The sequence below is a fragment of the Aquila chrysaetos genome, chromosome 5, assembly GCF_900496995.4.
Source record: "Aquila chrysaetos chrysaetos chromosome 5, bAquChr1.4, whole genome shotgun sequence".
Taxonomy (NCBI): Eukaryota; Metazoa; Chordata; class Aves; order Accipitriformes; family Accipitridae; genus Aquila; species Aquila chrysaetos.
In genome coordinates this window covers 72,214,406-72,230,603 of record NC_044008.1, presented here as the reverse complement: position 1 = coordinate 72,230,603, position 16,198 = coordinate 72,214,406, and the positions used below count along the sequence as shown (strand labels likewise).

At 38.8% G+C, this 16,198-nt stretch overlaps 1 protein-coding gene across 13 annotated transcripts in view; it reads left to right on the top strand.

The window, feature by feature from the left end:
* The window catches only part of PECAM1 (platelet and endothelial cell adhesion molecule 1), a 35,333-nt gene that overhangs the window by 12,342 nt on the left and 6,793 nt on the right, over positions 1-16,198 (top strand). For 2 of the 13 annotated variants that reach the window (XM_030015056.2, XM_030015055.2), the window contains exons 12-14: positions 930-986; positions 3,376-3,444; positions 9,160-9,217. The exons of 1 other annotated variant lie outside the window; for it this stretch is intronic. In XM_030015056.2, the coding sequence (XP_029870916.1) occupies positions 930-986; positions 3,376-3,444; positions 9,160-9,212 (179 nt within the window). In that variant the 3' untranslated portion in view covers positions 9,213-9,217. Of the gene's footprint in view, positions 1-929; positions 987-3,375; positions 3,445-9,072; positions 9,218-16,198 lie in introns of all 13 variants that reach the window. 10 more of the 13 variants (XM_030015054.2, XM_030015053.2, XM_030015058.2 and 7 more) reach the window with 5 other exon arrangements.

Below are 16,198 nucleotides of genomic sequence, written 5' to 3'. Positions count from 1 at the left end.
CGTGTGGCCACAGTAGAGCGATGTTAACTTGCCGTGACTGGGCACCTTTCATTCCAGGATCACAATGCACTTTACAAAGATAGGTGGACATGTTGCTTAGAGCACTTGATAGAAACAAAGTTACCCTTGGGTGTTTCTTAGCTGATCCTTTAAAAAGCCACACTCTTCCTACCTGTGTTATATGAATGTCCTAGGTGTGAATCTAAAAGTATGTGTTGGTTTTGGCTGGGATAGGGTTAATTTTCTTCGTAGTAGCTAGTATGGGGCTATGTTTTGGATTTGTGCTGGAAACAGTTTTGATAATTCAGGGATATTTTAGTTATTGCTGAGCAGTGCTTACACAGAGCCAAGGCCTTTTCTGCTTCTCATCCCACCCACCAGCGAGCAGGCTGGGGGTGCACAAAAAGCCGGGAGGGGACACAGCTGGGACAGCTGACCCCAATTGACCAAAGAGATATTCCATACAATATGACATCATGCTCAGCAATAAAAAACTGGGGGAAGAAGAAGGAAGGGGGGGATGTTTGGAGTTACGGCATTTTGTCTTCCCAAGTAACCGTTATGCATGATGGAGCCCTCCTTTCCTGGAGGTGGCTGAACACCTGCCTGCTGATGGGAAGTGGTGAACGAATTCCTTGTTTTGCTTTGCTTGCATGCGCAGCTTTTGCTTTACCTATTAAACTGTCTTTATCTCAACCCACGAGTTTTCTCACTTTTACTCTTCTGATTCTCTCCCCCATCCTGATCCGGGGGGAGTGAGCAAGTGGCTGTGTGGTGTTTAGTTGCTAGCTGGGGTTAAACCACGACAAAATAGAGCTTCTCATATGTAAAAAAACATAATGACAATAGGAATTGCAGCTGTGTATCTGATTTATTTGATTGGCTATAATAAATATTTTGTCAGCTCAACTTTTGCTTTAATATTTTAGGATCAAGTTACATTGAAGATAGTGAAAATCACATGAAATCAACAGATGAGAGTAACGGTAATTTCATACTTAAACAATAGATTTTAAAATCATTTTATGATTGAAAGTTGTGATGTTTTCTAATGGTAGCGATCAGGATTTGATAGGTCCTGTCCTTTCCTTTTTCTCTTTCATAGTGGGGAAGACTCCTTTGCTGAGCTTATTTCTTTTTCCGTACATGCAAAATGACAATGATAGGACCCATTTACCAACTGTGTTATGAAGTGTAATTAGTTGTGCTGGATTCCAGGCCAGCTAATGAAGTATGGTATAATAGTACCACTTAAACTCAAAATTTTAAGTTCTATACAACAAATAGTCAGAAATATATATAAAAAAAATCTTTTCTACAGACTTCTGCTTCTTTTACTTCTCTGTCCTTTCTTCATTTCTGCAGATCTTGAAATATTTAAGCATTAAACCTAAAAATAATATTCTATGAAATCTGAATAAAATAACCTGCCAAATACCTTGAGACACCATGTGGGCTATATATATGTATTCATTGAAATGTGTCATCAAGTATTGTATCATCTAGCACATTGTATTCTTCAAGACTGGTGTTTTTAAGATATTTAGTCAAAGAATAGTACTTAAATATGTGGGTATTGCCATCTGAAAGCATACTTTGTCCCATATATTTTTGTTTTATATTGATGTGAAATTATTTTCATGGGTTAGATGCAATTTCTGATGGCTTATGGTACATTTTGACTTGGTTGTCTATTGGACCATGAGTTGAAAGATAGTTAGAAAGGCATCTAGTGTAACTAAAGATCAAAGTTAAGCTAAAATTAATCCAGAGCATGGAACTAAACTCCTGCATAAGCCTGTATGCAACATAGGTGGCAGGAATTTCTGATCGATAATTCTCTGATGCAATTCTGAGTGTGCAGGGCAGCATCGTACCACAGAACTAAGAGAAAGGTGCTGCACCAAGTTAATTTCACAGGAAAACTTGGAAACAACCTTTGGAAACTCTAGCTCAATGACTTCCCCCCCCCCCCCATTGTATCCTACCTGTTTCAGATTAAATGGGCTTTGGTCTAATGATCTGCATGTGTGCCAGAAATAAACGGGTTCAATCCTTACCTACTGTGGATTGGGCAGCTTCATTAAAAGCAACTAGGCTATTGCAGATCTCTCCACCAGATGTGAAAAACAAGACTATTATTCACATACCTCGGAAAAAAACAGTATCTATTCTGCATTTGTGTGGCAATAGCTTTTACTTCAGCAAGTAAAAGGAAGGAGCTTATAGTCGGTGCATGGAAGTTATTCCGTTGTGGCCTGAATAAGCCAAATTAGAATTAGAGAAATGTTCTCACGCAAAACAAACATACAGACAGCAGAAACATAGGAACATAAGGCTGTATGGATCACTCAGAATCACTGCTGTTGTAGGAAGCATGTCATTTAAACTCTGTTATTAACTAATATGCCACCTTAAACACCGTTTTTGTTTTGTTCTGCTTTTTTTTTTCCTTCTCTCACCAAAGCTATTGGAAGGCTGCTCCAAAACTTTGCTGTTCTAATCATTAGATCTTTCTTTAATTTCTGTTCTAAAAAACCCACAAGCAGTTTGCAGGATTCCAGTCTGACTGTTGTGGTTCCTTCCAACTTCTACAAAAATCTAGTAGAAACCATCTCCACTGTAAGGAAAAGACAGAATAGAAAGCAACAGCTGTTTCTTATGTCTGTTGTATCTAGGTAGCTAATACTTGTCAGCCAGTAGTCTTAGTAAATCAGGTGTCTAATCATTGTCAGGTTTTCTGTGGGCATTGTGGCAGAGAAGCATTCTGAGGAGGAAGATGGGTTGCCGTTGTAGATGTTCTATGGAGAGCCTGAATGGAAACATAAGAGAAAAGTGCTGAAATTGCTTATTGGCAAAGCAGAAATTGAGAGTATGAGAGGTGATGAGGAAGGCCATGAAATACTTATAGAAGGCTTTAAATGTGAGGAAAGTGGAGAATGGGAAGTGTCCTGCCATAGCAGCCATAGAAAAGGAGGAAAAAGTAATGGTAGGGAGAGAAATAGAAGAGAGAGGAGCTGGAGCAGGATTATGGGAGAATCTAAGATAATTCCCCGCTCTGTTTGTGTTGGGCCACTTTTTGAAGGTATTAAATTGAAAGTAAGAGTTTTAGGCACAATTTGCACATCCCATGGTTTCAGAAATCTGACTTGAGTTGGTTTACTGCCTTTCAGATTGGGATGACCATTAGGAATGGGTTGGCCTTACAACTCTTAGCAGAGTCACTCACATCTCCCGTAAATAGGGCCTGATCCTGCACCTATCCAAGTCAACAAGGACTTGTCCCTTAATTTCAGTGGCAGCAGGATCAGGCCCACAGCTCAAATGAAGCATGCAGTCCTACAAAGAAACATCTTCTTGATATTTTTGGGGCAGGACCTGACCTTGAGAGTGCTGAGGTGGAGTACACTGAAGTTGAAGTATCAACGCTTGATCCTCACAGAGGTAATAAACTGTCTGGCCTCTATGGTTTTGTTTTGGAAGCAACTCTGGGCATGTTGCCACTCCGTGACACTGGTCTGATACTGGCACCTGTGAATGTAAGAGCAGGTTGTGTTTTGTGGGCATGACAGTTTCATGCCAGTAGCGGTCCTTAATCTAGATGATTCTGTGGTAACCGTGCTGTTGTTCATTGCAGTCCTTCCCCTGGGATCCTCTCATGCACTTGCCCTTCCCATCCACATGAGGTCTGTGCAGAGCAGGGCCCCCAGCTGGAGCTGTGGCTCTGAGCAGAAGGCAGCCTGCTGCGAATCTTCGTGTTACAGAGTCCAAATTCAGTGACAGCCATTTGACGTTAGCCACAGGGTAGGATAGTAGAGAGAACAGAAAGCAGTGGAATTCCTCCTTTATAAAGGAGCTGGTTGAAGGGTAAAAGCTGTAATTCACTTGTGATAGAGAAGGAAAAGAGACCAGCGTAGATTTAGTCTCTCAGTCTGGAGAGGCCTGGAGACCATCCTGGATTTTGTGTCACATTAAACAGAGAAATGAGAATATTGATGCCCAGCTAACTTTGGCCTCCTACCTGTAGTTCTATGGTAACAGACCTTATAGCATGAGGCTAAGGTACATGTCTCTGCAATCTTGAAGGAGAAATATCCACTGAAATTTATTCTCAACATCCAAATGCACACTTCAATCATTCTGTGTCATCTGGAGAACTGTGATATCATTATGCCCTTGTGTTGAAAGCTGTTAAATCTTTCAGAAATTTTCAAAAAGTTTCAAGTAGCTAAGAGTGAATAAAACCCATGAGAGATGTTTATGCTATGCTCTAGCCTCTTTGCTTTAGCTGAATGATAAGCAGACTGAGGAAGAAATGGATCAATTTGCTTTTTCCTGGTAGGAAGGACCACGCACATATTTCAGAGACCAAAGACACGATTGTTTAGTTAGTAATACAGATGTTTGGGCAAAAGTGCTCACTCTTCAAGCTTGACAGCAAAGCTCTCCTGGAACAGCCAGTCCTCCTATTCTTTCTCTGTTTTCACTTGCTGGTATCATTCATCACAGAGTTTTCCCTGTGTTCTAAGCATGCTATTTATCCACCTCTGCTAAATTCTGCACTGAGATACCATAGTTGTACTCTTTTTCAGAATAGGGCTAATACTTAATTGTTCCAACTGTTTCAGAGCGTGTACTACACAATACAATGGTGTAAAATGTTAAAGATATGCTAGTACATGATTATTTAATTTAAAAGCCCTATTAAATGCAAGATCAGCATCTCTAAAAATAGCTTTTTCATCCCATTCCTGAGACATAACACTATTCCAGTATACCTGTCATGGTTTAACGCCAGCCAGCAACTAAGCACCACAACAGCCGCTTGCTCACTGCCCCCAGATCGGGATGGGGGAAAGAATCAGAAGAGTAAAAGTCAGAAAACTTGTGGGTTGAGATACAGTTAGTTTAATAGGTAAAGCAAAAGCTGCACGTGCAAGCACAGCAAAATAAGGAATTCGTTCACCACTTCCCATCAGCAGGCAGGTGTTTAGCCACCTCCAGGAAAGCAAGGCTCCATCACATGTAAAGGTTACTTGGGAAGACAAAATGCCGTAACTCCAAACATCCCCCCGCTTCCTTCTTCTTCCCCCAGCTCTATATGCTGAGCATGATGTCATATGGTCTGGAATATCCCTTGGGTCGGTTGGGGTCAGCTGTGCCGGCTGTGTCCCCTCCCAACTCCTTGTGCCCTCCCAGCCTGCTCGCTGTTGAGGTGGGGTGAGAAGCAGAAAAGGCCTTGGCTCTGTGTAAGCACTGCTCAGCAATAACTAAAATATCCCTGAATTATCAAAACTGTTTCCAGCACAAATCCAAAACATAGCCCCATACTAGCTACTGTGAAGGAAATTAATTCTGTCCCAGCCAAAACCAGCACAATACCAGACTGAGTAATAACATAGTATGCATGCTATATAGACTGAACCCCATTAAACTGCAAACTGTAAAATAATGTTTAAAAGATAGTATGTAAATTAGATCAGATTATTTTAACTGAATGCTGTCTCATGTTACAGGCCTATTTATGACATACAGAACATTAATTGATTCTATAAGACTGAAATGTGCCTCAAGCATATTGAGATATGATAGCTCCCTAATCTATTTCTTTTGTTGCACCCAGGGCACAAGTGATGCTTAGCAAATGCATGCTTTGGTTATGTAAATGGCAACTGCACTGCAAGTATTTAATGTGTTAATCTTTTAGAGCATCTTGAGGATGCTGCTTAAATGGAAGGAGTTATATGAAACGAAGTTGCAAGATGAATTCTTTCAGCTCTGCACTGCCTATCACAATGAGAACAGGATGAGATTTATTCTTGGGAAAAGAGAAGCAAAGCCAGTTTTCTTTATAAACCCTTGTAATAATCATGTACACCCACAAAAATAATTCAGCCATAGGAATGCCACCCATGCTTCTGCCACGCTGATGTTATTGTACAAGCATTGTTTCAAATCATAATATTCTTTCAAGTCTGTCTGTGGGTTATGACCAGTCCTTCTTAGGGAACAGACCTTTCAGATTATCACCTAGCTCCAAATCCCTATCGCACCTCTTTTGATTCCACCTATTTTCTGAATGAAGACAAAGTATATCATGCTTACCTTTTCTCTGGGCATGGATATCTCATCCAGCAGGCTGTACATAGAGTCTGATTCCTTCTGCCTTTTGAGGAACTCCAGATTTCTTTGATTTCTCACAACTAACTTCAAATTAATTTATCTTCCCAAACATTTGTTCCTCCTGCCACTGTTGTCAATGTCAATACTAATGTTCTTCTCAGGAACAGGAGAATCATATTTTGTGTATTGTGAAAGACTACTGCAAAAAATGCTGCAGTATCTAAGCTATAACAGTAGCCTTTATGTCACTTGGGAATCAGGAATAATTGAATACCACATCAAAACAAGTTTACATACTTGTAGAAGGATGTATATCTTGTCTTTGACAGTAAAGAACTACTTACATTTGAAAACAGTGGTTTCACCCTGTTTTTCCAGCCATGTCTGCACTACCTGGTCATTTCTGAAATACTTTTAAACACAGCATAATGGCAAATAGGCTACTCTATCAAGAGCTTCATATGTACTATGCTTCTGTATGAGGAGCAAAAACCAGTGTTACTGATAGTGAGTAGTAAGCTTGCTTGAAACAAAGTTTCACTGCTTTATTTTAAACTTCCATGGGGGAATAACTTGATGCCTACTTTTTGAAGTAGGGGTGAAGAGGCTAGACGAATATGAGATAGAGCTGGGGCTACACAGTCCAGCTCTTATTTGGGGTAGTCATAGTGAAATGTTAATTTGATATTTAAAGAGGTGGTAATTCTAGAGAATAGTTACATTGAATACTTACAGAGATCACGTTTGACAAAAATATAGTGCCTATCTTTTCTAAAGCTTAGTGGTGCAAAAAGGCAGCAAAATGATTTAGACTCTTTATTGTTAATCTGAGCAAAAACAAAGGCTAGTGCTAAAGTAAGATTAGGAAATATCCCTAAAGTGAGAAGAGAGAAACCGCTAATCATGGCTGAGTAAGAACATGCTCCTTCTTTTACTTTTATAGCTGGTTAGTTATCTGCAGGGTGGCAACATTATAAAGTTAGTGGGAACAAAATGTCAAATCATCCAAGTAATTTCTCCTAGCACATTTTTTCAGTGCTGAGACAACTTCTGGATGATTAACAAAGAAAATAACATGGGCAGTGGCATTATATCACAATTTAATGAAATGAGTCTGAAAAAAAAAAGCTAGCTAAGGAAATGCCTCTCACCAAGTCTTTCCACAGAGTCAACAGGAGTAGATTTAAGACTGTAATCTGTTAAAAATAAGTGTTCCAAACGAAATGAGCTACCTCTCATTAAAATTCTGAGAAGATTACTTCTTACTTCACTGGAAATTGAATTGATCATTTAAGTAATAGTTCATAACCATATGAAATGCGCTTCAAGATCTTCAGACTATTTTGCAAAGAAAGTTCATGCCAAAACTGCAAGTTTGAAAGCTGTGATTAGGCACTCAGGTGTAACTGCTACTGTCGTTGAAATTAATAGCAGTTTTGCAATTCAATTCTGATGTGTTAGCTCCCAACATTTAAAGGATGCTTAACAGAATTAAAAAGAGTTAAATTAGCTTTGGGAAATTAGAATGTGGTGCCAGAGACACCTAGGTGCTTCAGAGAGATGCAGAACAGTAACAGTCCTGACTCTGAGTCTGGCTGCAAATCAATATGTCTGAATTCTTTAAATGTTTTTTTATAGCTAAAGTACAGGACTCTGTTTCCAGAAATGTGAATTTTCTTTCCAGTTTCTTGCAGAGGAAACAACCATGTTCTTTTTTTTTTTTTTTTACACTTTTAACTAGAAAAATCTAACTTCTTGGTTTACTGAAGATCCACAGAAATTGGAGATGATATTAATAGAATTCTGAGGTTTTCCAAGAGACGCAATTTAACTAAAATGAATGAACGTTTCTAAAACGCTTTGAGATTCTTGAACAACAAGCTCCTAGACCCTGCCTGCATAGGCCTTTATACCAAATGAAGAAAGTGGTTTTAAATGCAGAGAGTTTTAGAGCACTTTGCTTTACTGTGGTTGCCTAGGGATTCTTAATCTACAACCCTGCAAGAAATCAAGGAAATTGTTCTAATCTCCTACTAGCCAGAGCTGTGTTTACACTGACCATAGAGAAACTGAGTTCTTGCTATTTTCAGGCCTTTAGACAAGGGTCTGCCCCTTCGCTAGTGGGCTAAATGCCTGTAGTTTGGCATCAAACTGTGGATAGGTTTACACAGATGTCAGATAGCAGAAAAAGAAAGAGCTTTTTGCTTTCCATCTCATACAAGAGCAGAGGTTTACAGGGGCTTATTTGTAAACCTAAGGGACCAGAAAGTATGTGTCTAAGACTAACATTGCATTTTTATCTCAGCTGTGTCCTTGGAGGCACCAATCTTCTCTGTCTGCTTTTTCTCCTTACTTTCTATCTTTCCACAAGCCTTCTTAGCCTTCACTCCTGCTATGTCCACCTGATCTCAGTGCACTAATGGAAGAGTCCACCATGCTGAGTAACTGAGACACCTTTCCCGGATAGCACCTAAATAGGAGCTGTGCAGTGTGAAATCTGCAAATATTCTTCTGAGACATTTCACAAAGAACAACAAATTAGATTATTTTTGTGACCATAAGTTTTAATCAGGCTAATTGCCAAAAGGGGGTGTAGTTAGTCTTCCAAATGATAGATCTCCTCAGGTCCCTAAATGCTAAGAACAAATTGAAGAAGCTCTTCAAAGTGATCCAGAGAAATTCTTCTCTAGTGGTAGATGTCTCTGTAAAATTAAAGCAGTATCAATTTAAGCTGAGGAGATTGTTAGAATGTTAAAGTCAAATTTAGAAAGGGAAGCCTATTTTCATCATCATTTTTATATAGGGGGAGACACATGTCCCTGTCAGAACCTTACAGTCTGGGTTTGGGGGAGGGGGTGTAGTTGCTTTTGGATACAGAATCCACAGGCTCATTGCTGCTTATGTAACTACTTCCTCTGAAAGTAAAACAGTGTGTTCTGTTTGTTTAAGGAGCTTTTCATAAGGCAAACAGAAAAAGAAAAAAAGAAAAAAAAAAAAAAAGAAAAGAAATTGATTCTGTGCCAATACATTTTCCAGCTCCTGAACAGAAGGGGACTGAAACAGTTTATAGTGAAATCAGAAAAAGCTAATAATGGTAAGTAAGCTAGTGAAAAATTAAACACATAGAGGAAACATTTGTATAGAGATTAGGGATAAATTTGTTACTGAATAGTTTAGAAGATAAATGCTATTAAAACAAGATCCAAGTCACATAGGAACATACAGAAGGGCAGCTACGAAATCACAGGTGTTGATAAATTGTGTAACACCTTCATGGTTTCTCATAAACCAATGATATTTAATGCAGTGAGATTAATATTTGTAACATCTACTTCATCAGCCCATTTGCACTGTATCTGCTAAGTAGTTTGGCCATACATCTGGATTTGAATCTGGAGCTGAACATGCTCTGTTAAGGATTAGGATGCTATGTTGTGTTATCTCAAACTGCTCATGAGCAACACTTTTCCTCTTAGTTGAACATGTTTGCCGTGTGTTATAAAATATTACACTGGTTTTGAATATAACCCCAGCAAATATCTATAAAGCCTCCAACAACAAACTCTAAAAACCTTTAAAGCAATATGATCACTTCAGTAGGGTGGGTTGTTTGTTTTAAGCACTATCCAAAAATTGTCTCATATTTTATATGGCAGCCACTCTACCCTTCCATCTCCTGTAACACAGACTTTTGTATGCGGGCATTAGCAGCTTACTGGCAATTACTGTCTATAAACTTTCTGGCAGTAATGAGTTCAGAGACAGTAGGTTAAAAGCATTTCTTCATAGTTTGTCAAAGACTAAATCAGAAAGGATTTTCTTTCCTTTCTTTGTATTAGGAAGTCTAGATTTGTTAATATTAGGGCTGTAAACTGTTCAGGTTTTGTCCCTATCCATATTACCAGCTGGGTTTTTTGTGTGCCATTTTTAATTTTTGATCGTTCTGTGTTAATTTGCTATTTTTCTATTTTATAAGGGATTTCCCACCTGCTCTGACACAGTATTCTGTTTCTAGGGAATCTTTCATGTAAGGTCTCCAAGTACTTTAGAAAACATTACTTAATTTTCCCTTGTAAGGAATTGCCTTATAAGGCAATTTTTATCTCCATTTTACAGCTGAATAAACAGAGAGATTAGGTCATTTGTATAAGGCAGTGTGTTTACAGAGTGACAACACTGGGAACAGAATTTCAGAATCCCGACTCCTGGCTTGGTGCTGAGCCTGTATGTTGTACTCATTTTTCACAGCCTTGCAGTGAAAAGCAGAATATGCTTTACACTAAAGAACGGCGCTAGGCACTTCATGTAGGATCACCTGGCAGCATCATGAGAAAAAAACAGCTCATTTCAGGACTGAACCCAAAGGCCACTAATGTTCTGAAACGTTTTCCAGTGAGTGTGAATTGGACCTGTAACAAGATGCAGAAGCTGACTGTATAACCCCTTGCTTGCTTTCTGCCAAGGTGTGAAGCTGATTATTACACCTTTCACCATTCCTATTTTTGACGTAATGAAAAGTGTTGTATACTAGAAGGATGTTTTGTGAGCTGTAGTGTAAACTCAAGGTTGGTACAGCAGAGCTATAACTCAAAGCACTTATAACACTGTACTTGCCATAAAGTGGGAGCTGCAATAAAATGAGATATGATTGAAAGACTGAGCTGAATTAGCCAGATGATTTGCAAACACCCCTTAATCTTGCAGTCCACCTGCTCTTTTATGCATAACATTCTACAGTTTCAGTTATTCTTGGAAACATAGTAACAGTTTATTGTTTTAATCACGTCTGTTTTTCCTGACTGATACACAGGAAAAGTGTTTCAAATAGATAAGCGGTGCATCACATAGCTATGCAGTTGCTTTGGATAGCTACATTACAGTCAATTTAAATGTAACATTTACTTTTATTTTTGACAGACTGTGTGATTGCAAGGTGGCAAAGTATAAATGCAGTGGAGGATCCCTAGGAAATAGATGTACCTTCTTAAGTACTTTAATACGTGTTAGTATAAGTATATTAAAGGCCAATTGTGAAAGATATTGAACATTACTAGTGGGTGCAGAAGTTGGTTTACCATTATGATCTTCACTACATTTGAATATTCTTTGAGGTTTCTGAGCAAATGCCCAAGAGTACAATCTACTTCAGGAATTTAATGGTTCAGACAAACGTGTCCTCTGGGGAAATTACATTAATTTGGGAATTGGTGTCAGCTACACAAGTTGACAGATTTAACACCTAAGATCTATGTAAAGTTTTATTATTATTTGTTTGTAGGTAACTATTGTGGTTTGGATTTGTTTAATTAGAATTAATTGAGTGCTTCATAAGCAGTTTTGTCTTTTCAAGGAGTTGTCTTCCAGACATTGTGCATTCCAGAAATTGTGTCCACTAGAGAGGAAGCTGAAGAGCTGTCAGTAGTTGTTATGTCTAATGCAATTCTTTGTGACTGAGCTAAAATATTTTTCCTCTTCATTTTTCTGATGGCTCTACTGCTGTCCCCAGTAAGGCAGATACCATGTCAGTAACCAACTTCTCGTATTTTGAGTTCTACAGCTATTGCTTGTCCTTATCCAAAGTCATGAATCCATAGTGCAGATAATGCTTTGACCTTTCCCAAGTCCCAGGCCTCTGGCAGTGTGCTGAACATCTGCCATTATTCCTTTTCTTTTTGTTTTCCTGGTATTGGCTATGTTATCTCCTGTTGCTATCATTTTAGTGTCCATCACACTATGGTAAGACTTCCCATCCTATCTATCTGCTGCGCTACTTTCCTTATTCTGAGTACCAGGCCTAAAGAGGTGTTACATTAAAGATAGACAGAAACAAACTGTCAAATGCACATTTCAAATCCCAGAAGACCTGCATGTGGTTAACTACAGTTAACCTGTTAACAGTAGGAGCAGCAGGTCATTTGTGAAATTCAAGTCCAGTCAGGTGTATTTTGATTGAAAGTCAAATAATAGTACTGTAGATAGAGAATGTCAGTCTCTTTAGTTGGATGCTAGATTTCCTCTGATACAATGAGAGATTTAAGGAGCATGCAGATCACTAGCATTGTCTCTGGAAGCAACTCAAGGAGATTAAGTTCTCCTTGCATTGTTATTGAAAGGTTAGTTTAGTTCAGAGAAAGAAGATTTAGTGTTCAGGAAGTTCACCCAGGTATTGATTTTAAACCTTTTCTAGAGAAATAGGCTGTTACTTTAGTATTTTACATAAAATACTTAAAGCTTCAAGCCTCAGCTTTAAATCAAACCTTACATCCAAATGGCAATTTGGAGAATGGTCACAATTAATACCAGACAGGTCAGTAACACCTTTGTCTAAAAGTCCTTCACACCTATCAGGATGAACCAGTTTCCTTAAAATACTGCTTTCTGTAGTTGCTCTATGAAAAGGCCAAAGTATATTGGGAGTCAGGAATATCCAGTCCAGTCCCAGAGCTGTTGCTTTTTGTTCAGAAAGAACTGAGACAGTCCGAGAGTCAAGGAAACCAGGCAATTGTCTAAATCAACAGGCTGCCAAGAATGATAAAATACCTGTGGCCCTGCCGCCTACTTTGCATGTGCTGGAGTCCCAACAGGCTAGGCTGGCAGCTGATGCTCTTCCTGCGGGAGGGGTCAGGATGTGTCAGATACTGAGTTCAGCTGGGTGGGTGGAGGCTCTTTTAGATGCATGATTTACTTCCATCACACCTTCCATCCTCCCAAGAGGCAGTAGGGGCAGAAAGTCCGAGCATCTCCATACTGGTTCTTGATCTCAGCTCCACTGCTTCCCTCAACATTGGGGTAGCACAGTTGCGTTCATACTGCTGAGAAGACTAGAGCCAACCCCAGCTCACAGATTTCCTTACGTTTTTCGGGGGACTTCTTGTGGAAGACAATGTATTAGTACATTCTTGCTCCTTAGTGAACTCTGCCTTTGCTTGTATCAGATCCAAAGCTCACGGAAGCCAGTGATAGGCTTTGCACCGATCTTGATGCACGCTGACTTGAACTCACAGTGGCTCATTGTAAGATAGCTATTCCTAATTTCTTATTAGGAAAATGGAAATCTAGTGAACAAAATGCAGAACCATCCTTTATGCTGCTAAGTCTGGAAAAATGAATTGGTGACTTGGAAGAAACTGCAGTAGTGAGACAGAAAATTCTAAGAATCCTATTGCAACCAACAATGTACTATGGAAAAATAAATACATCCCAGTGGAAAGAGGCATGAGAAATCCCCAATGCATTCAGTGGTTTGGAACAAACTGTTAGAAATCAGTTCTAGCAATCAGGAAATCTGCTCAAATACTTTCCTGCTACTGAGCCTCAGGCTTAACACCTCTGTACTTAGCCAGAATTTCCCACTGAATGCCTTTTCCAGCATAGAGAAAACTCACAGGGACTGAGGATTCATTATGTTATTCAGAACTCAGGCTTCATGAGCACATGCTAGTTGCATGCAGTCTGAAATCATGCAAATAACTTTTCCTTTCTCCAAAATAAGAACTCTTTGGCTCTTTAGGTTTCAAGACATATTCTAGACCAAAGCCTGGATCTGAGAGACATTGATTCCAGAGCCAAATGCTTACAATAGCTGCAGCCAAAACTGAGTCAAAGCCAGATGGTTTCAGTAAGGCACAAATATGCAGGGAGCTTCTGACCTTGCTTGAACCTAAAATGCAAAGCTGAATTGCGTGCATGCCCCTGTGTAAGATCTATTCCCAAGCTGCCTGCCAAGATTCTCTGTTAGAAGCTACTGCTCCAGTAAAAGGCTTGGCAGAATGTAGTATGTGTCTGCAGTTCAGCATCTTCAGTTGATAATCTAGCATCTTAGCTTTCACCAGTGTTGGAGATGGGTTTGAGATGGATTATGAATTGCAACTGTTTAGGCATACATTCTTTTCTCCGTAACCTCTAGCAAGGAGAAAGGGCAAAGCAGGTGGGGATGACAGTGTCTTAAATTCCTGCCATTAATGTATTCCATTGTAAAAATGTGTTCTTTGAATTTACACCCCTACCAACTAAAAGCAATAGCAAGAGTTTAAATCCATCAGAAATCCATAAAAACATCTACCTTTATTACACTTGGGAATCTCTTAGAAATCAGCAGCACCAGACCTTCAGCTCTGATTCCTTTCATGAAATACACAGCTTCTTGTTTGCCCTGCTATGGAAGATTAACAAATTTTTCTGTATATGACTAGAATCCAGCATATCTCATTTCCCTGTTTTTGTTAGTAAGGGAAAGCCAGACGTCATTTGAAAATCTCTCTGTTCTCTTTCATCACAGTAAAATCAGTGTGTTTCAAGTAAAAAACACTTCATATTTTTAACAGGAATGAAATAAAAAGGTTGTGAAAAGATTGATGTAGCAAAGACTCAGCAGAAGCACCATATCATTGTGCTTTCATTAGAGGCTACATGCTGGCTTACCTGATTGGTACCTTTTAGAAATCATACAGCCTTCCAGCAGCACTTTCAAAGGACACAGATTATGACATTCTCCTGGTAGAGATATGATACTTAGCTAAAAAGCCACACTATTTTGAATCTGGGTGACAGATAACAAGGAGGCGGGATATCTGTTATTGTGACCTAGTAACTTTGGGGTAGCAAACATCCCGTTGTTTGAAGTCTGGAATTTACACAAAATTTCTCATTTCCTCCTTCCTGTAAGCACAATACATTGTGACAGAGAACTAAACTACAGCTCGTTAATACCTCACTTCATAAACCTTATGTATAGTTTTGTCCACTTAAAGTCAAGCTTTGATGTAGCACTGGGTCAGCAGTGTCTTTGTTCACTTCTGTCAGCTTTCAGGACACAGAAAGCTTTTACTGTTTCCCATGTAACTTTCTATTTTGTTTCTTATCAAACTGGCTAAACGTATAGGGATCAATCTTGCCAAACATTGAGATCAATTATATACTGGAATTAAGTTTATGCACTGGTATAAGGTGGTGTAGTCATGTCAGTTTTTAATCCTTTTCCTAGGTTAAAAGTTCTGGGTAGAACTGTCTTGGAGAAAACTCATAGTGTACAGTGCCACCAATATTCATGTAGTCTCTCTGTGTTTCAGAAATTGCAGCCTGATTGTATACTGTATTCATGGTGCTGCTTTCAGTGAAGCAGAATCACAATCCTAATGTAATAAAAATGTGGATGGTAGAAAGTGTACCAGTTTAACTACATTACAAATATACATGGATGTTATCACAAAGGAGAGAGAAAAAGAAACTTTAGCATTGTTATCCGCAGAGTTAGATTCACCTGTGTTCAGTTTCCTCATTACTTCTGCTGGCTGGCAAGAGAGTTTCTAAAAGACCTTTATTAAGGTCTATTTATGGTAGTAGTACTTTTCATAATATCCTTCATTTGATGATTTCAGACAACTTTTCAAAATTTACATAAGTGTTCTGCCTATGGGAGGATTGATGTTATTATTTGCGATTTAAAAAATACATACTTAGAAAAAACAGATTCAGATACTATCCCACATTTATAGAAAAAATACTGGCAAGATTACCCCAGACGCCTAGTCCAAACCTTCTGCTTTGAGCATTAGATTAATTTCCTTGACACAACCTCTTTCCACTGAATTTGATACACTTTCCAAGAAAATACACTTCAAGATTCAGCACTTACTTTTGTCATGTGTGAAATATCTTAACAGACCATACAAAAGAGCACTTTTAACGAGACTTGAAGTCCTCTTCTAAAAGCAGAGTTACTTTCCTTACGTCTCTAGATTGCTTTGCTTTCAGAGGGTAAAGGAATATTTATGTTTTAGTATTTGAAGGTGTTCTGTGAAACTTCTGAATAGCTAAATCCACTTTTTTTTACAAAAGGCTAAGATCTAATCTTAAAGTTCACTGATCCTAAATGAGAGCCTGCTGGCTCTCAGGCTTTCATTGGGAACAAGCATCTTTTTCTTAATAAAATTTCAGGTGTCTTTGCAGGATCTTACTTGGCTCTGAAAATTGTATCCTATACCGGATTTCTGCAGTACGTTATTTTCCTGGCAAGGAATTGGAAAGAGGAAGTAAAATGCTCATGAGAACTTGCGTCTAAAAAGGAAGACTCTTT